We start from the raw sequence: 20,450 nt of genomic DNA on the forward strand, positions 1-20,450 counted from the left end.
TCACCCTCACCGTAAAGAAGTTTCTTCTCATATTTGAGTGGAACCTCCTATGTTCCAACTTGTGCCACACAACATCATCCTGTTTCGAACGGGGTGGAGAAACGGTGGCAAAAGCTGTGCTTCTGTGAAAGCCAGGGGAAGTGGGAGAATTGCAGGGACAACATCAACAGAAGTTGGTGAAAACAGCAGATTATAGCAACAGGAAGGGTGATGAAGAATTTTTAATTAGGATAGTAATTGTCAGAGTTTTTAGAGGGTGGGAGTGTCTCCTCATGATCTGTTTTAATAGTTCTGCATCCCTTACCATTCATAATCATACACTGTGCAGGGTGGCATAGATATATTAGTATCTGTTATTTCCTCCCCACCCCAATCATATGCTTTGCCCAGTATAGTTGAATCTCTTAGTTCATAGCAGGTGCTTCTTTTCTTTTTTCAATTTTAGTTTTCCAAACTTTTTATACGATGACATTTTCAAAAGAGGAAGTTTCTGTATCTGAATAGCCATTGTTGTTCATGCTAGTAGTATTGTAGAGCACTGTGAAATATGATGTGTTATCTGATCACCATAATATGCATTAACTATCATGTTTATGTCTTCAAGATATAGTGTCTGTGACTACTCATAGTTGCATTTCCTTCTTGTGAAGAATCATTTATTTCAGGTCTCGACAGGGAAACAGACTGATAAATTGGCCGTGTTGAAGGCCACATGCCACATCTCTCAGAGCTACTCTGTTCAGGATTGCCCTTCTGAATTCATGATGCTAATGTGTGTCATAACATCAGGTGTTTCTCTAAATCTGAAACTTTAAACAGATACAATGTTGTTTTCTAGAACAGCATAAACTCTTACTCTGCATCGTAGTCCAGAGATGCTAGGTGATCCTTTTTCTGTTTTTTTACCTCTCACAGTAATTACCTGGAGAGGGAGAATGGGTAGGCATGTGAAGAAAGAGCTTGAGGCTTTTGGTCAGTAATGTACTACAGTATATTATGCAGTGTATATATATATAAAAAATACATACTATAGTATATTATGTCCATATTTAATATGGACATTTTGGTTCAGTTTTTCTTTCCTGGTCTCATGCTTTATTGGTCTGTAGGATATTGTAAGACTTTTGGTGAAATACTTGATACACTGTAAGCTGCAGAAGCGAAAGCTGCTGAAAAATGGAGTGGATGGTGTAACATTCTGATTTTAATAAATATTTGAAGCTACAGTCGCTATTTTTGAAGGTAAAGGTACTGGGTGGAGAATGTGAGTGTTCTGGCTAATGTAACAATCTTTGAGCTAGCTTCTCAAAACACATGTGAAATGATTAACTTCTTTAATTAGAAAGAATCCAGGGTAAGATTCCTCTTGCCTAACTTGTGGTTTTAAAAGTTAGCTGGCTTTTCCTGTCACAGGAGAGGAATAGGTTGGATGAACTGTGCCTCTTTGGCACCTCCACAGGGCAGTGTATCAAAACGGTATCTGTTTGTCCACTGACTGCAGAGTGGGCTTAGGTGCTCAGTTTACATATCAGTGTATAAATTGGGAGAGATGAATCCTACTCCCAGATTCCAAAATGGCAGTTTTGTTTTCTGTTTCTGAAGGTCGTTTCAGCTTAGATTCTTTGCATACTGAGGCTGTGTTCTTCCCTGGCATGAATTTGCGTTCATTGGAGATACATCTTTGTCATTTTAGATTTCCAACTTGAGATTGGTGTGCTTGTGCTGATTTTCTGATGAAGTACATCCTGGTAACTGGTGGTGTCATCTCAGGCATTGGCAAAGGGATCATTGCAAGCAGCATTGGCACCATACTGAAATCATGTGGTCTACGTGTCACTGCAATCAAAATTGATCCTTACATAAACATAGATGCTGGAACATTTTCACCATATGAACATGGTATGAAGGGCAGTGCTGTTCTCTTTTGCATAAATATTTATATTTACAGTAATGTGGTGGGTTTTTTTTTGGTTTGGGGTGGGTTTGGTTTTGGTTTTTTGTTTGTTTTTGAAAAACAATAGTATGGTAGTTATTAGTGATTTTATAATGTATTTGGCAATGCAAGTTTTCTCCTCACTGTGTGTTCTCAAGGGCATTGTCTTCTCCAAGTAAGGAGAGGAGAAGCCTGTTTGGTGAAGATACTTTTATGAATAGATGCTTCCTTCCTATAAAGTTCCACTTTGTTGTGAGAAATCCTAGCTCTAGGCCTCGTTCAGTCAATGCTATCTTCTGTTCAACTTGATTAAAACAAAAAAAAAGGAATAGTACTATAAAACATTTTTGAAACTTCTCGATGGTTACTTGTGAATGCTGTTCACTGGATGTCAGTTGTCAATGCCTCTACTGTGTCTTCATGAGAGTTAGATTAAGTTCCCTTTTTAGACAATGAGGATCTAGTCAAAATCATCAGTGAAGCTTAGAGAGCCAACTAGTGATACGATTTTAAAGTAGATGCTTAGTTTGGTTGGTTAAGTCTCTAAGCTACATTGGTTGTATTGACTACATTGTTGATGAGCTACAAGACAGTTGGACATGCATTTATAATTTTGAATGTTCTTCAACTGTCTGTCTTGTTACTTGTACCTTTATTGAAAACAATGGTTTTCAGAGTTCCAAAGTACCTTCAGCTAATAGACATTTCTAATTCTTTTTATTTGTTAGATTTTGTCTGCTGACTTTTAGTCTAGACCTAAATTTTTGGAACTGGAGATAAACATGTTTATCTCCTGAACTGAAAAAAGACCACTTTTCTTTTTAAGTGGAGGAAGGGCACAGCACATCAGACCTCTCTCAGAAATTAATCCAGTAGTCCTGCACTTTCAGAAATGCAGGTGGTGCTACCTAGGCAGTTGACCAGGGAAGTTATGCCTTTGCCTTTGCTGTTAAGATTCGTGCCATGACTTGAGATTGTGAAGATGTATTCCTTCCCTGGATCAGGTACAGGGGAGAGGGGATACCGTGGCGTGTAATTCCAACACAATTATTTCTTTCCTCTATTTGCTGAAGAGTTTCCTGCTGCTTGTGAAGAAACACTGGCTGGCTGGGTAGTAAGTACAATTTCACACAAGCCAGAATGGCACGCCTCTTTTGTTAACAGTTTGGCAGAAATATGATTGAGTCAAAGGATTTTAATTTGGTGATTTCCAGTTAACTGAAGAGGTTTTTTTAATAATGTATTTATTTATTCTTCCAAGGCCTGCTTATGAGAAATGATGGTTCCACTCTGTGTCTGTTGGCTTAAATGATAACTTAGTACAGAGGAGGTACTCAGTGCCTCACGGGATCAGGCATGAATCTTCCACCCTGTTGTATACATTGTGGTGGTTTTGTTAAACTGTTAATTGGACTGTTGTATCTTGCTGTGATACATATTTCCGTAGTCCCCACTATAGCTTCAGGGGGATTGTTTTGTTTTGTTTTGTTTTGTTTTTAAATTGTGCATTAGTCCCGTAACTTGTTTAGTTGTGGATTCACTGGGCCATTTTATGATTTTTCTGAAGAGCCTTTCCAGCCTTATCTTAAGATCTAGCAACTTTAGTTCCTTCAGAAGTTGACTAGATTAAGAATTTAGAGACTCTTTAGAGGTCTAAGAAAAGTCTGGATCTGAAGGATATTTTCATTAGATTTTTCAGGGTCGGAAATAACCCTTGCTGGGCACATAGTGAACCAAACATACAAGATGAAACAACCAAATAAGAAACAGTGATTGCTTTTGAAGAAGCATTTATGTTCATCGTAACTTTACTCCTGATCCAAGCCTTAATCGTTAAGATCAACAACACAAATTTCTAGTGAAACATTTCAAACGTGTAATAATTAATGCTTATAAAAGCATAGTTTTGGGCTGCCATGTGTAAATTAACATTTTATTTGTTGCTTATTTATGATTCCTGGAGACGGTTTTCTTCTAATCAAGGATTGTATCATGCTGTTGAAATGCTGGTTAAATATTTTTAAGTCACTTAAATATTTTGGCAATATAACAAATTTATTTGCAAATCTGTATGTGACTGAGGGAGAGGCATTCAGTGTAAAAGTAATGACTTGGATATTAAGTCTGATTAAGTATTAATTATTAAGTCACACAGAATGACAATGCAGATTGAGTTGCAGCATGTGCTTTATTAATATGTCATTGTGATGTGTCATTTAAAAAAACATTTCTTCAATTTTAAGATGTTTGTGGTGTTCCTGCTGTCTGTTTAATAATTTCTGATTATTTTATTGCTTTTCTGTGTGTTTCCATTTTCTTTTTTCAGGTGAAGTTTTTGTATTGAATGATGGTGGAGAAGTTGATTTAGATTTGGGAAATTATGAGAGATTTTTGGACATCAATCTCTATAAAGATAACAACATCACCACTGGAAAGATATATCAGCATGTCATTAATAAAGAAAGACATGGTGATTACCTGGGAAAAACTGTTCAAGGTGATATTTTTAATAATTTTTAAATCAAGGTGATATTTTCTTCACAAAAGAGTGATCAGCTAGAATAAGCTGCTCCTTGCTGCATCATCGTATTCCTTTCTCCTTCCCAAGAAATATGGGCATATTCCTGTAATGTAGGGCTGGTGGGTTCAAGGAAAGGAGGAACAGAAAAAGGAGCTAATAGTTTCCTTTTGACTTTCTGCTCATTTTCTTCCTATTGCATGCAAAAACTTGTATGTGGGCCTAACGTATGATACGCTTGCCTTCTTTGGCTTTGTCTTGTAGTTGTTCCGCACATCACTGATGCAGTTCAGGAATGGGTAATGAATCAGGCAAAAGTTCCGGTGGATGATGACAGAAGAGAGCCACAAATTTGTGTAATTGAGGCAAGTATGGAACCTTTTTAGGATATATATCCGCAGTGAATACAAAGAACTAGCTTTGCTTCCTCTTTGCTACTTCCTGTAAAAAGGTCAGACAAATTCCATGGAGAACAGCACTGCAAAGACACATTTTATATTCTTTGATTTGTTCTGAGAATGATAGGCATCATTATCCCTGCAGCTTCTGTTTTCTTGACTAAATCCTTTCTAGAATACTGCTGAAACTGAGCTGCTTAAGAGTGTATTAACCTATAAAATTAAAGCAGCCAGTCAGTGTAATGTGAAGTGTCTATTCCAAGATTACAGACATTTGACTGAAGCTTTATATGGTTAATAGTATGGAGAAAACTTGTGTAATACCTGAAATCCCCTACGGTCGGTAGGAGAGCCTGTAACATTCTAGCTTTCCATTCTAGCTGTTCCATTCTAGCTTCAAATGTCCATCTTGTTGCTTGTGGTCATGTTTAAAGGAATAAATTTAAACACCGTATAAGCTAGTTTCCCAGTTTCCGGTGTTATTTTTAAGATCTTTGGAGGCAACTCTGTTAATCACTTAACCTGCTGTGTTATGCACAATGGAAATAATGAGTTTTACCCACCCTTAGCAGGGCATTGAGACAACTGAAGGAAAGGCAGTCAGTAATTGCTATTGTTGTTATTACAGAGGGAAATACAGAAAAAAACTATATGAGAGAATTTGACAGAAGAAGATGGCATGGATTTAATGCCAGAAGTGACCACGGTAGTCAATAATGTGATAAACCTTCTGACCCAGGTCACAGAATTGCTCAGTATTTTTTGCGCAGAAGAATCTCCCTTGATTAAAATATACTTATTGGCATAGCTATAAATCTTTTTTATGATGTGCACAGTGAGAGTCAAACATTTCTTTTAAAATAAGTGTAAAAACGGTAAATATAGAAGTTGCAGAAGAACATTAATAAGTGATGTGCTGATCAATTCTTTAACTTCAAACTTTTTCTGCTTCCTCCATGTAAGGGTTTTTTTTGTTATAGCTCCAGCCAGGTAAAAATATTTTTCTTCAGGACTTCAATGATAATTGTAATGTTTTTCTGCGGCAAAATCCTGAAGGAGACAGAGTGAATATGTGTGTCACATACAAATGTAGTTGTCTGAAGTTTTTCTGGTACTGGGTGAACATAAATATGCAATTCTGTCAAAAGCCACTTGGTGGCACAGAAAGATCATTGTGAAATACAACTAGTTCATAAGACTTACATGCTAAACACTGTTCAGTGCTTAGTCTATTACAGCTCTTTGTGTCTTTGAAAGACATCTAATTTCTGTCATTATAAATAAGCTTTATCATGGACTTAATCTTGGGTTTTGGTTTGGTAATTTAAAGTCTTTTATAATGTGAAATATTATTTCATGTTGTCCATATGGCATTTATTGATGTTGGAAAGCTATGATAATACTGCTAAATGTCTTTATCTTGTTGGCCACAACTGTTGATTAATCTGACAGACAGGAAAATAAAGTTTTTCTGTACAAAAACCTTCACATCAGCTTAACTATTGATTACTTTTTCACCACTTGTGAAAAAGTAAAATTCAAAGTGTGAAAGCATGTATTATTTAGTAGATTATAGTTCAGTAGTTTATGTATTTGGTATGAAGCAAATATAACAAAACTAGAAAATTGTTTTATATTTTCCACAGGAAATAAAATGCGCAAAATGGATGAGGGTTCTCTGAGAGCGTGCCTACAAATATCAGTTGTTAGGGTTTTTTTTTAAGATAAAAAATTCAGAAAACTTGTTGAGTATGTAAGAGGTAGGTATTTTTTCTTTTGTTTATGCTTTCTGCCTCTCTGACATATCCAAGTTTTCTTTTTCAGCTGGGTGGAACCATTGGAGATATTGAAGGAATGCCATTTGTTGAAGCATTTAGACAGTTTCAGTTCAAAGCAAAAAGAGAGAACTTCTGTAATATCCATGTTAGTTTAGTACCACAGGTGAGTTATTAAAATTAATAAAATAGATTTTACTCTGTATTGGGGCTTTATATTTACATTAACCCTTTCATGCTGGAGGGTTTTTTTAGAGACAGAGATAGGAAACCCAGCCACACTGGCATAAATAAAGGCCATGATGATTACTTTATTGATGTGAGAATCTGTTTTAATATTCTAAGTCACAAAAAAAAAAAACCATATCAACACCAATTTATCTAGAAGGCTAAATACAGTTGTGCTTTGCCCTGGAAGGTGCTGGTACATTATGAACCCAGTAAGAAAGGCACTCAAGACTGTAAGGTATCGTTTAAAATTGTGTTTGTTAGAGCTAACACTGTAAGTAGAGAACGGTATAAAGGACCTTACGTCCCTCCAGGTGGGCATGGAATGGCCCTGATGAGCAGCAAGCTAGGCAGGCCACATCCATAGAAGAGTCTCTCCTTTCAGTCGTTTCAGCTAATAGATGATTATATTACAAGGAAACAACTGTGTTGTTTTTACTGTCGAACAGAAAGGATGTTGTCAGGAGAACTTCCCGCTGCATCCCTAGGTAAAGGCAAGGCCATGCCGCTGCTGTAATGGCAGGTGCCGAGTGGGAGCTCCCCGCGGGCTCCTCTCTTACAAGGAGCCGGGTGGGTTTGTCTTGCGGCCGAGGGATATGTGGGAGACAGGCCTGGGCTTCCGCAGCTGAACGCTGTGGTTCCTCTGTGGAACCCACAGAGGGTTCACCTCCTTGATGTGCAATGGTCTTCCAGTCAATACCAAGTTTTTGTATAGGGCTAAAAGTATTTTTCCATTCCAGACTGGGTTTGACTTCACAAGTAGGTTTTCTTACTATTTTATAAGGCAGGTATTCATTGGGGAGATTTTGGTAAGCAAAGGTTGGTAATGATGATATGATTGCACCTTGTATATATACAAAGAGAATTATTAACCACTGCAGCTATCGATCAAAGGATTGATCAGCAATCAGTGGGATTGGTTCTGTGTATTTGAGAACGGAATTATTCACTACAGCTGATTATTTCCGAGGACAGTCACCGAAGGCTTTGTGCTATGTTGGACGTTCTCCTTTTGTTAGGAAAATCCAATTTTTGGAATATTCTTCTTTTCCTGCCTGAGTCAATTATATTGAAACTTTTCTTCTGTAAGAAAAAAACAAAATAAACCTGACCTGAGTTAGGGCCATGTGGTTTTTTTCACAGTATTTCTTACATAAGTAATAACAGTGGTGCCATTTCTGTTTCTGGCGTATTGTTGTCTCTGTTTGGATATGCTTATTTCCTGCAAGCATGATTACTTGCAATGAATTTTCTCTTTTAACCTATAACTGCTCTGTTTGTAGATGTTAATTGCAATTTGAGCTTTCAAAATATGTCTTTCTAGCCTAATGCCACTGGCGAACAGAAGACAAAACCAACACAGAACAGTGTTCGAGCACTGAGGGGTCTAGGCTTGTCTCCAGATTTGGTGAGTCAATAAATGCAGATTTTTATTTATAGGTCATCTGCTAGTCTCCTTGCGTAACCTGTGTTCAAAGTATAAGCCTTAGTCTCCTATGAGAGTCAAGAATTTTAGGAGAGGCAACATATATGCTGTACTGCTTCACTAAAGCCACAAGAAATCAAATTACTCAAATTTACTCTAAGTTAACTTAATTCAACTAACTTCTTGCAATATCTTAGCACTGAGATATGTTCTTCTAAAGGGGTCTTTGCAGAAAAATCATTCTGCACTGCTAAAAATAGTCTAAAGTCTCAGTTCGCTTTGTGGGAAGACCTAGAATGCTTCTGGCTTATAACATTCTCTCAGAAATTTCTTTTCATGAATGATTAAGAAGAAGCAATCCTACCTTTGAAGTATAGCCTTTAAAAATATTCCTGTTTGGAAATACATAAAACACATGGGTGAATCCTCAAAGTAAGGTTCCTCAATTTCTTTCTTGTGTTGGACTTGCACTGCAAAGTATAGCGAACCTGAAGCCAACAAGTTTCACCTCATGCCAGTTGGCAAATGATGACAAATGCTCAACTCCTTCCATTCTGTCTCCCCAGTGCTCTGGTAATGAGCATGTGCTTATTATGTGGATGCAGTGTTTACCTCCCTGGCACTTCTCCCTGGGAGCAGAGAGGAGAAATAAGTAGATTGCAGCTACCTGTCTGCCATTGGAGATGTTAACCTGCTTGGTCAAGTGTTGATAGCAGTAAAGCCAGAGCAGCATGGCTTCTAATGCCAGTACAACCCCAGTTCAAATTTATGCTTCATATCTTCCTGAGCTGCAGCTGGTGCAGCTGAAAACACACTCTGTTTCTAGGTCTGCTTCAGGAACAGAAAAGGACATTTTTGCTCTTTCATGTGAGGCTGCTTGTTAAGTCAAAGAATATTTTCCATAGCTGATTCTGGAAGTCGTTGAGCACTTTCCATTCCCATAAAGTCTGCTGGGAGAAAAAGCTTCCTAACCCTTTTCAGAAATGAAAGAGAAATGAGAATAGTCACGGCTTCTGTAAAATATTTATATCCTCAAAAAGGAAAAATTATTCTTAAAAGGACAGTTGCACAACTAAATCATGTGATGTGCTTCTTTCTGATTGTTTTTTGAACTCTTGCATTTTACATTTATCAAAAAGCATATTTTTTAACTACAAAACCAATGGCTTTATAAATAGGATATGTGAAGGATACGTTAGGTTGCTTCAAATTCTTGTGACCTGGTAACTGTAATCAGCTTGTGGAGGGAAAGACTTTTATTAACGCAATGCTGCTCTACATTCCAAGCTTCAGGGCCTAAATTTCAAAATCCCTCTAGAGGTGCTAATTGCATATTGAAAGTTGCACGTGATTTTTGAAGGCCTTTGAGATAATTGCCAGTGCCTGATTTCTTCCCCTCCCCTTCATCCCCCTGAAATTAATTTTTAAAAGCCTTTTAAGCGTGTGTGTGTGTGGAGAAAAAGGAAAACAGACTAATCTAGTCATTTTCTCACATCTTGAGTTCTTGCCTGGGGCAGTTCTGGCACTGCCAGAAGCACAGTACTCTTTCTGTCTTTCTGTCTTTCCCCCAAACTGCTGCTGTTGACCACTAAAGCATAGAGAGATTACACTCTGAGCAAAGCCTCTTGGCGCTGTTGTAAAGGTGCTTGGGCACTGCTTCAAGAAAATCTTTGCATGGTTGCTCTCTTGGGCAGGGGCCCAAGGCCAAGACAACACATGGGGAAGCTCCTAGAACAGCCGTCAGGAGGGCTTCCTTCTTAAGCTGTGCTGCCAGGCTGCCTGGTCTAAACTTGGCTAGACCTGTCCTTAATACCTGCTGCCTCGCTGTCTGGTCCCTGGCTTCCCCGAGGTGGCGTGCTGGGCCAGTCTCAGGTGTGTAGGTACAGGAACTTTTCTATTCTTCATAGGGTGTTCTAAGCACTTAATGAATACACTATATCTGCAGATTTAATGGCCTCTCTTACAGCATTTTGAAATCTGGTTATACGCTTGTCAGTGCTGCCCTATTCAATTGAATTGTTCCTCATCTTCTTTCTATTCTGTTTCTTTGAGATGTATCTCTGCCACTGTTATTGTAGTTTTGTATTTTCATGCTGATTCTGACATTTTTGATTTCTGTGACTCCATTGACTTCTAAATTTGTCTTGGCAAGATGGATGGTAGATTTCAGAGTGGATTTAATCATGTGCTTATACTATCAAGGTGTATGAATTATGTCTCCAAACAGTACCCAGTTTTTAAGTATGTTGTGCTTAATTGAATAGAATGTACGAATTGTTTCATAATTCTTTTTAGAGAATTAGAATATGCACTATTTTTCCCTTATACTCAGCATTGTTTTTCTGTTTCTAGAATTTCTTGCAAGGGTAGGGGAAGTTAATTAATCTTCATCAATATTGATGTAGCTAAACTGCATTCTAGCAACGTGATCAAAGATCAACTACAAGTTTCTGAACAAAAGAAGGTCTTAATGTGTAAAGTAGTTGCATTTCCTAGAAAGATGGGGAAAAGAATTCATTAATCTTTTAACAGGATCATCCTACTTTATGTTATTCTTTTGGGATTCAAAATAACTTAAGGTAGTAGACTGAGTAATCAATAAGCACATTGACAGAGCAGTTCTGCATTTTGAGATAGTTGCCTGAAGTTACATAAAGCCAAAAAATCCCTTCCAACAAACACCAAATCACAGGCTTATTTGCTTTATTGCTAAAAATTATAAATATTTTCTAAAATTACTGTGTTTTGAGTGTATCAGCAAAATAATAGCAGAATAATTGCAGCAGGAAAAAACCCACAAAATTATGAAATATTTTTCTCATCTTCAGCCTCCTCCTCTTTATCATGATGTGCAAATTAAGAATTACGAAAAGGTGCTTAAGTACTGAAATAGTAGAAAACATGCACATAAGCTAAGTATTATTGCTCTAAATTTAGCTGATAAGATCACAATATTTCTTTTGTTTCATCATATTATTTGTACTTACAGAGCTGCTAGACTTTAGGTAAAGAATTTGCAATGGTAGCTACAAGAAAGGAGAACATGAGGAAGCAGTGTTACAGAGAATGTCAAAGAAAGATTAATAAAAGTGGGTCAGTATGGGTGGGTGACTGATTTACTTCTGCTTTGCTAGCAGGTATTTGTGAGCTATGATATATTGTAGAACTCGAAAAGAGGGGAAGACTAAAAAAAGGCACATTTGTTTGTGCTTTCTCCATGAACAGTATTGAGGATCTTCTATTGGTTTGCCTAGTAAATATTTAAGATTTTTCCTTCTGTTATGACAGATTGTCTGCAGAAGTGCAAAACCTATAGAAATGGCAGTGAAGGAAAAGATTTCCATGTTTTGCCATGTGGAGCCTGAGCAGGTCAGTAGTTTAATGTTTTATTCATCATTATTTAAACATGTGGGAAAGCATACAAATATCTCTGTGCTTTTCTGTTTTCAACTTCAGACTGTTTCATTAATATGTAATTGTTTTTACAATTTTTCTCTTGCTATAATGTACACTAACACTTTAAAAATATTGGGAGCTTATATGTAAAATTTTATGTCAAATGGTCATTAACATTAATAAAAGGAATAGATTTTGAGTGCATGGTTAATTGCTATACATAGAATCATAGAATTGTCTAGGTTGGAAGGGACCTTTCAGATCATCTAGTCCAACCATCAACCTAACTCTGATAAAAAAACATCACTAAACCATGTCACTAAGCACTATGTCAAACTGTCTTTTAAATATCTCCAGGGATGGTGCCTCAACCACTTCGCTGGGCAGCCCATTCCAAAGCTTAATAACCCTTTCAGTGTAGAAATTTCTCCTAATATCCAATCGGAACCTCCCCTGGCGCAACTTGAGGCCATTTCCTGTTGTCCTATCGCCTGTGATGTGGGAGAAGAGACCAGCCCCCACCTCTCTATGACCTCCCTTCAGGTAGTTGTAGAGAGCGATAAGGTCTCCCCTCAGCCTCCTTTTCTCCAGGCTGAACAACCCCAGCTCCCTCAGCCTCTCCTCGTAAGACTTATTCTCCAGACCCCTCACCAGCTTTGTTGCCCTTCTCTGGACCCACTCCAGCACCTCAATGTCTTTTTTGTGGTAAGGGGCCCAAAACTGGCCTGCAGTTTCAATGTATGGTTGGTTATTGTCCGTAAATCATCTCAGATGGTTATAATAATGGGTGAAAAAAGTGTGGTTAAAGATAGGGGTTTTGCTTATGTCCATAGATCATCACAGCCACATGAACACTCTTACTGTGGTAGTATGCAGTAGGCTATTCATACCTTTTAACGTGCTTAGAACATCTACTATGTAGTTAATATGTCCTTTTATAATTCACGGGTGATTTTTGGCCTTAATAGTTTCTGTGATTAATTAATATTCAAATACTAATTTTGATAAATCAAATGCTCTTTAATATTTTTGCAAGTGAGCGTTTTACTCTTCAATATAATGGATGATATTAAAGGGATAATAGATGCAGTAGTTACCCTGTATTTCAAATACGTATTAGTGTTGACCTCTCTCTCTGCAGTGTGTAAGAAAAAGTCTTTTATAGTAAGATTCCTGATGAGGATATAGAGGGCACTGTGGCTGTTACTTCTCCCCCTTGCTTCCCTTTTATTATCCGTGGACGACAACAACCTTGAGCTAGCTTCTGGAAAAGCCTTCAGAAATGCCTTTGTGGTTCCTCTCCAGCTAGAGAGAGACAACTGGAAGTTCAGTCAAATGAAGATGGGGTGTGCTTTTCTCGCAGTATCAGGCCATGTGTAAGCATGTACAGGCTCAGATTCCAACTGCAGTTATTAAGCCAGTCTCAACTGGATCAAGAATCCCATGTGTAACTGTTGAGTGGGTTCATAGAGAGCCATGGGGCAGCATGCATGTGTACATACTGATGTGATGAACACTCAAGGATAACTAAGCAAGTATCCTGTACTTCTTATGTGTATCAGGGAAGAAAACACTTGTGCTCAGGATTCTGAACTCTGCAGCTCGTGTAAGCCAAGTGGCAGCAGTTTGGATGTGGATTATAAATGTGTTCTTAACTAACTGGTCCTTGAATGGATAATGCTTATTAATTAATTACATAAGCTAATTCACTAAGAAAATTCCTTTAGGAGACTTTATCACAACCTAATTGGGTCTGTTTTGTTAGTTTCCTTTTGTGTTCTTTCTTTCCCAGTTAATATTCTTCAAGTTTGTTTGAGAGAGGGAGAAGGAAGTGTTAGTAAACATGACAGCTTGTGGGGCCAGATGTTTGTATTAAATCTGATGTGTTGATAGGCTTGACAAGTTATTTTTTTATGATGGTGTGATGTAGAAGTGAAGCACGTTTTTACCTTTTGGGTAACTTTTTCATTGTAGATTTAGTGGAACGTTAAATGTGGGCTTTGCTGCCCTGCTCATTCAAAAGGAAAGTATTTAAAAATTAGAATACATGTAGCGTATGTAGTATACAAATAACCAGAATGTATGTTTCCTATGAAAAATATTTAGGTAAGCCTTTTACGTTATGCTTTTTTTTGCTAGGTGATATTTATCCATGATGTTTCTTCCACCTATCGAGTACCAATTCTGTTGGAGGAGCAAGGCATCATTAAGTATTTTAAACAGAGGTTGAATTTGCCTATTGATGATCAGCCAAGTGATCTTCTAATGAGATGGAAGAAAATGGCTGACAGGTATTCTAACTCCTCCTGCTTTTTCTAGAAGTGTTTTAATTCAAATTAGGTTTTTCGCTGCTGTGAAGTCACCAAACTGGACTGGATTCAGTAGCATGCTGCTGATCAACACCTGTGAATGGTCTGGGTTTAAAAACATTGTCAGTTTTGAGATTTTAGAACGTGTTTTGTGAAGTTAAAGAAAAAGCAAACAGTGTTAAAATGTTTTCTTTGTGAAAATTGGTGTAATAACTGAAAAACTTTTTTTTGTCAGATACGAAAGGTTGCTGAAGGTGTGTTCCATAGCTCTCGTTGGCAAGTATACAAAACTAAGTGATTGCTACGCATCTGTCTTCAAGGCTCTGGAACACTCTGCGCTGGCAATTAATCACAAACTGGATTTAATGGTGAGGACATTTCTGGATTCTGCTTTCAGGAATATTTTGAATATACTCTACTAGTACCCATCATGTGAGGCTGTTTTAATTTGTGTGGAAATTAGAAAATGGATCATGCATATAAATACAGACCGGCATCTCATTTCTTTTGAGAAGTGTTTACAGGTTTATTTATTTTATTTGGAACTAAACTTACCTGAAAGGAATGCTGCAATTACGCAAAACAGGATCTGATAAAAAAAGCAGACTTTACCTGCAAATTTATATTTACTACCAAAGGTTGGTTTCACTTGTTCTCATGAGACTGCTTATCATGTTAATGAGATTAGCTTAAAGACAGGAGAAAATAGGCAAGTTGGAAAGCTTAGTTTCTTTTTAAAATTTGGTGCCAGAAGCTGTTGTTCTTTCTTTCAGTTAATATTCTAAGACCCAACCAATTTCTTTTCAGCAGGATTCTAATGATACCAGAATTAAGCCATGAACTTAGTTTCTCCAAGATAGTATTTCCTTGAATAAAGGGCTATTTAGGGATCTAATTTGTCTCATTTTGATGAGAATAGAAAGTTGAGCTACATGGGGAAAAACTAATCGGCTTTCTCACTGGTGGAACTATCAGTTTCTAGGGGTGAAAAGTCTGGGGCAGAGAAACTGTGGAAGTATGTATTATTATCACTTAATGGATACAGAGGACGTTTTAGCAACTTGCAGTATCAAAAGAGTAATAAATGGTTGCAAAGTATCAGGAACAACACACTGCTTTAGAGTCATTCGTTAAATGATATAAGATAAATTGATCAAAGTGGGCCATTGCAGGCTGTACCGTGCTCAGTAGGTTTTGATCTCTGCCAGTCTCTGATAGAAGCAAGTTCATGTGTTTATGCACTTTGGTAACTGCTGAAAATTGCTGAACCCTGTGATCTTTGTTGATCATTCCCTTTTCATGATATAAAAACCAGAAGATAGTAGAGTAGAAATTTTAGTGTGTCAAAAGCTATGGATGGGTTGCTAAGATAAAGCTTGTGAAATGAAACCAGGCTGTTTCCACTCAGCTCTAGAAAGTTTGTCACTGGAACTAACCACTTCTTGACAAGGAAGGTCACTAATGTCCAGGATGACTTACCAGGTCGCTAAAGGCAGCAGGCCAAAGATGTAGCGGCCATTCAGTGGCCGCAGTCCATCTACCCCAGGAGGAAGCAATGGGAGGACCTAGAACAACCAGGCTTCTTTAATGAAGCTCAGAGTAATGAATACATGGGAGTCCCATTTACAGTGTGTGGTGGGTTGACCCTGGCTGAATGCCAGTTGACCACCAAGCCACTCTGTCACTCCCCCTTCTCCTCAGCTGAACAGGGGAGAGAAAATATTACAAAAGACTCTTGGGTTGAAATAAGGACAGGGAAAGATCACTTACCAATTACCATCACAGGCAAAATAGACTTGCCTTGGGGAAATTAATTTATTGCCAATCATTTCAGAGTAGGCTAATGAGAAATAAAACCAAATCTTAAAAACGCCCCCCCCCCCTCTTCCCAGGCTAAACTTCACTCCCGATTTTCTCTGCCTCCTACCTCCCAGCAGCACAGGGGAACAGGGAATGGGCGTTGCGGGTCAGTTCATCACACATTGTTGCTGCTGCTCTTTCCTCCTCAGGGGGAGAACTCCTCCCACTCTTCTCCTGCTCCAGCACAGGATCCCGCGCACGGGAGAGAGTCTTCCATTAACTTCTCCAGCGTGGGTCTCCTCATGGGCTGCAGTTCTTCATGAACTGCTCCAGCATGGGTCCCTTTCACAGGGAGCAGACCTTCAGGAACAAACTACTCTAGCGTGGGTCCCCTGCAGGGTCACAGGTCCTGCCAGCAAACCTGTTCCAGCACAGATTTGCCATGGGGTCACAGCCTCCTTGGGTGCGTCCACCAGCTCTGGTGTGGGGTCCTCTATGGGATGCAGGTGGATATCTCCTCTACCGTGGACCTCCATGGGCTGCAGGGGGACAGCCTGCCTCACCGTGGTCTTCACCATGGGCTATAGGGAATCTCTGCTCTGGGCCTGGGGTGCCTCCTCCCCCTCCTTCTTCACTGACCTTGGTGTCTGCAGAGTTGTTTCTCTCACATATTCTCACTCCTCTCTCCCAGCTGCTGTTCTGTGACAGGTTTTTTTTTCCCCCTTCTTAAATATGTTATCACACAGGTGCCACCACTGTCGCTGATGGGCTCAGCCTTGGCCAGCAGCAGGTCCATCTTGGAGTTGGCTGGCATTGGCTCTATCCAATCCTGGATCCAATCCTGGTCAACAGGAGAGGTACCAGATGACTGGAGGGTGGCCAATGTGATGCCTATCTACAAGAAGGGCCAGAAGGAGGATCTGGGAAACTATAGGCTTGTCAGTCTGACCTCGGTACTGGGAAAGATCATGGAGAGGATCATCTTGAGTGAGCTCTCACGGCAAGTGCAGGGCAGCCGAGGGATCAGGGCCAGCCAGCATGGGTTTATGAAAGGGAGGTCCTGCTTAACCAACTTGATCTCTTTCTATGACTATGTGACCCGCCTTCTCGATGCGGGGAAGGCTGTGGACGTTGTCTACCTGGACTTTGGTAAGACCTTTGACACCGTCCCCCACAGCGTTCTCCTGGAGAAGCTGGCGAATCATGGCATAGACAAGTGTACTCTTCACTGGGTAAAAAACTGGCTGGACGGCCGTGCCCAGAGAGTTGTAATTAATGGGGTGAAATCCAGTTGGCGGCCAGTCACCAGTGGTGTCCCTCAAGGCTCAGTTTTGGGGCCAGTCTTGTTTAATATCTTTATTGATGATCTAGATAAGGGGATTGAATGCACCCTCAGTAAGTTTGCAGATGACACCAAACTAGGTGGGAGTGTTGATCTGCTTGAGGGTTGGAAGGTCTCTACAGAGGGACCTGGACAGGTTGGATCAATGGACCAAGGCCAATGGGATGAGGTTCAATAAGGCCAAGTGCCGGGTCCTGCATTTCGGTCACAACAGCCCCAGGAAGCACTACAGGCTTGGGGAAGAGTGGCTGGAAAGCTGCCCAGCAGAAAAGGACCTGGGGGTGTTGGTGGACAGCCGGCTTAAAATGAGCCAGCAGTGTGCCCAGGTGGCCAAGAAGGCCAACGGCATCCTGGCCTGTATCAGGAATAGCGTGGCCAGCAGGAGTAGGGAAGTGATGGTGCCTCTGTACTCGGCCCTGGTGAGGCCTCACCTTGAGTACTGTGTTCAGTTCTGGGCCCCTCACTACAGGAAGGACATTGAGCTGCTGGAGCATGTCCAGAGGAGAGCCACCAAGCTGGCGAGGGGTCTAGAGAGCAAGTCCTATGAGGAGAGGCTGAGGGAACTGGGCATGTTTAGTTTGGAGAAGAGGATGCTGAGGGGGGACCTCATTGCCCTCTACAACTACCTGAAAGGAGGTTGTAGAGAGGTGGGTGTTGGCCTCTTCTCCCAAGTGAATAATGACAGGACCAGAGGAAATGGTGTAAAGTTGTGGCAGGGGAGGTTTAGATTAGATATTAGGAAGAATTACTTTACTGAGAGAGTGGTCAGGCACTGGAACAGCCTGCCCAGGGAGGTGGTGGAGTCACCATCTCTGGAGGTATTTAAGAAACGTGTAGACGTGGCACTTCAGGGCATGCTCTAGTGTTGGTTTGTGCCTGTTTGTGGGTGGGTGTGGTGTGTGGTTGTGGGTGTTTGTTTTGTTTTTGTTTTGGTGTTTGGTGTTGTGGTGTTGGTGGGTTTTTTGGTTGTGTTTTTTTTTTTTGTTGGTTGGACTCGATGATCTCAAAGGTCCCTTCCAACCAAGAAGATTCTGTGATTGGACACGGGGGAAGCTTCTAGCAGCTTCTCACAGAAGGCACCCCTGTAGCCTCCCCTGCTACTAAACCCTTGCCATGCAAACCAAATACATTCCACCCCTCGCCTCTGTGAATCACATATTTAAGTATTATCATTAAAATTCACATTTGTTGCACAATCCTCCCAATCTTTACTCACATCAACAAAAAGAATTCCGCACACTGCCATCAAAGCAACATTATCACAACACTGAAAGAAAGTGGACAATTTACATACAATGCACCTCTCGTCCCTCCACTGCAATTAAAACAGAAATTCCACACAATCATTCTTGAGTCTAGATAAAGGCAGTTTAATAAAGCAAAAGCAAAGGCCATGTGCAGAAGTGAAGGAAAAGAAAAGATTTATTCTCTGCTTCCCAGCAGCTGATGATGTTCAGCCACTTCCTGGGAAGCAGGGCTTCAGTACATATAGTGGTTGCTCTGGAAGACAAACGTGATAATAATGAATGTCCCCCTCCCCCTCCTTTTCTCTAACTAATCAGCTAATCAGCTTTTGTTGCTGAGCAGATGTCATATGGTATGGAATATCCCTTTGATCAGTTTGGGTCAGTTGTCCTGGCTGTGTCCCCTCCCAAGATCTTGCCCAGCCTCAGCCAACTGGGTATGAGTTTCTGGTAACATACTTCTGTTTGAGAACACAGGTCACCAGGAATTTATTGCCTCAGGTGTTTTCTTTTCAGTGACTTGGTGGAGAAGGTAACTAGCCCTGTACCAGCATAACACAATCATGTTTTGTACCCTCCCATCGCTGCTTGGTTCTGATGGTCTATTAATCAGAGGTGAAGCAGTTGCAGCAGCTTGTGATGATGTAGCGCGTACTTTTCACCGTGTCTTGCGCTGTTGTGGGCTTTGAAATCACCCTGTTGTTTTCTCACAGCATCATTCTGCCCCTCGTCAGGCACATCAGTCAGCTGCAGATCCTTCATCTTTTGCTTCTCATTGCTGATTTCATCCCAGAACCTTTTCAAGTAGGGGAGGCATGCAGAGATGCACAAACAAAAGCAAATCTGAACTATTTTTTTCTGTAGGGGTTCTTTACTGAGAGAAGTGGGTTGATTTAGTGTCTGGGGAGGGGGAAGAGGCACTTCCTATCATGAGAAAAGGAAAAAACCCAGAAACTTACCTTAGTGTCCTTCTACTCTTGCCCTCTGTGAGGTATGCCAAATGTTGAATAGTATAGAGACAAAGATCTGGTTGCTGCCTATCATGTAAAACAGCTGGGGAACCACTCAAGAAAACAAAATAACTTCATGTTTAATAAGAGGAAATATATTTCTACATACTAAGTAACTTATATATAGGGTTCACTGCTAAAAAGTATCTCTGAAATTACAAGGACTAAGCAGAATTCAAGTAAACTGTATGTGTTTATGTGACTAAGATGCCAATTGGTAGGTATCAGGGAAAATGAAAAAAAACCAAACCACCCCAAAACAATCATTAGAAACTCATCTTAGAGAAGAAATAGTGTATGTTTTTAAGGCTTAAGCTGTCTTCTTTCCCTTGAAAGGAAAGGGGAGGAGGTATCATGGAGGAAAAAAAAAGAAAATAAATCTATTCATAGGAAACAGATAAGATTTCTTCCACGATAAGTTTTCTTCCATGATATACATACACATATAGTTGTGAAGTACCCAGACGAATTGGACATACACAAGTCCATGAGACCAGACAAAATGCATCCTAAAGTGCTGAGGGAGCTGAGGTGTCATTGTGAGGCCAGTGCTCCATCAGCTTTGAAGGGTCGTGGCAACTGGGGAAAGTTCTTTATGACTAGAAAAGGGCAAATATCACACCAATCTTCAAAAAAGGCAAAAAGGGGGATCTAGGGAAATGGCAGGTAGTCACCCTTACCTCATTCCCTGGGAAGATTATGTGGCAAATACTCCACAAAGTTGTTTCTGTGTGCACAAAAAACAAGAAAGTGGGAACAGCCAGAATTAGTCCCTGGAGATTTTCACATCCTGACTGGAAGCGGCCTTGAGCAACCTGCTCTAATTTGACCTGCTTTGAGCAGGTGGTTGGGCTAGAGACCTCCCAAAGCCCTTTCCAACCTACATGATTCTGTCACTCTAAATACTCTTTTATACTGTCAGCTGCACAGTGAGAAATTTTTATGATATGTAAAATAACTTTGCTTTTAGCAAAAAAGTAAAAGGCGCCAAGTCTGCAAATGCGTGGTTAGCTTTGTGTGCGGCTAGTCTTAAGTTCAGTGGAGCTTTTGCATTAACAAGCATGTAAATTG

At 39.9% G+C, this 20,450-nt stretch overlaps 1 protein-coding gene across 1 annotated transcript in view; it reads left to right on the plus strand.

Annotated features, from left to right (window-relative positions):
• The window catches only part of CTPS2 (CTP synthase 2), a 77,903-nt gene that overhangs the window by 1,615 nt on the left and 55,838 nt on the right, over positions 1-20,450 (plus strand). The window contains exons 2-9 of the mRNA XM_074159617.1: positions 1,694-1,899; positions 4,260-4,430; positions 4,716-4,816; positions 6,674-6,790; positions 8,177-8,260; positions 11,567-11,647; positions 13,814-13,965; positions 14,219-14,351. Coding sequence (XP_074015718.1) covers positions 1,734-1,899; positions 4,260-4,430; positions 4,716-4,816; positions 6,674-6,790; positions 8,177-8,260; positions 11,567-11,647; positions 13,814-13,965; positions 14,219-14,351 — 1,005 coding nt within the window. The 5' untranslated portion in view covers positions 1,694-1,733. The remainder of the gene's footprint in view (positions 1-1,693; positions 1,900-4,259; positions 4,431-4,715; positions 4,817-6,673; positions 6,791-8,176; positions 8,261-11,566; positions 11,648-13,813; positions 13,966-14,218; positions 14,352-20,450) is intronic.

Source organism: Numenius arquata, chromosome 1 (assembly GCF_964106895.1).
Source record: "Numenius arquata chromosome 1, bNumArq3.hap1.1, whole genome shotgun sequence".
NCBI lineage: Eukaryota > Metazoa > Chordata > Aves > Charadriiformes > Scolopacidae > Numenius > Numenius arquata.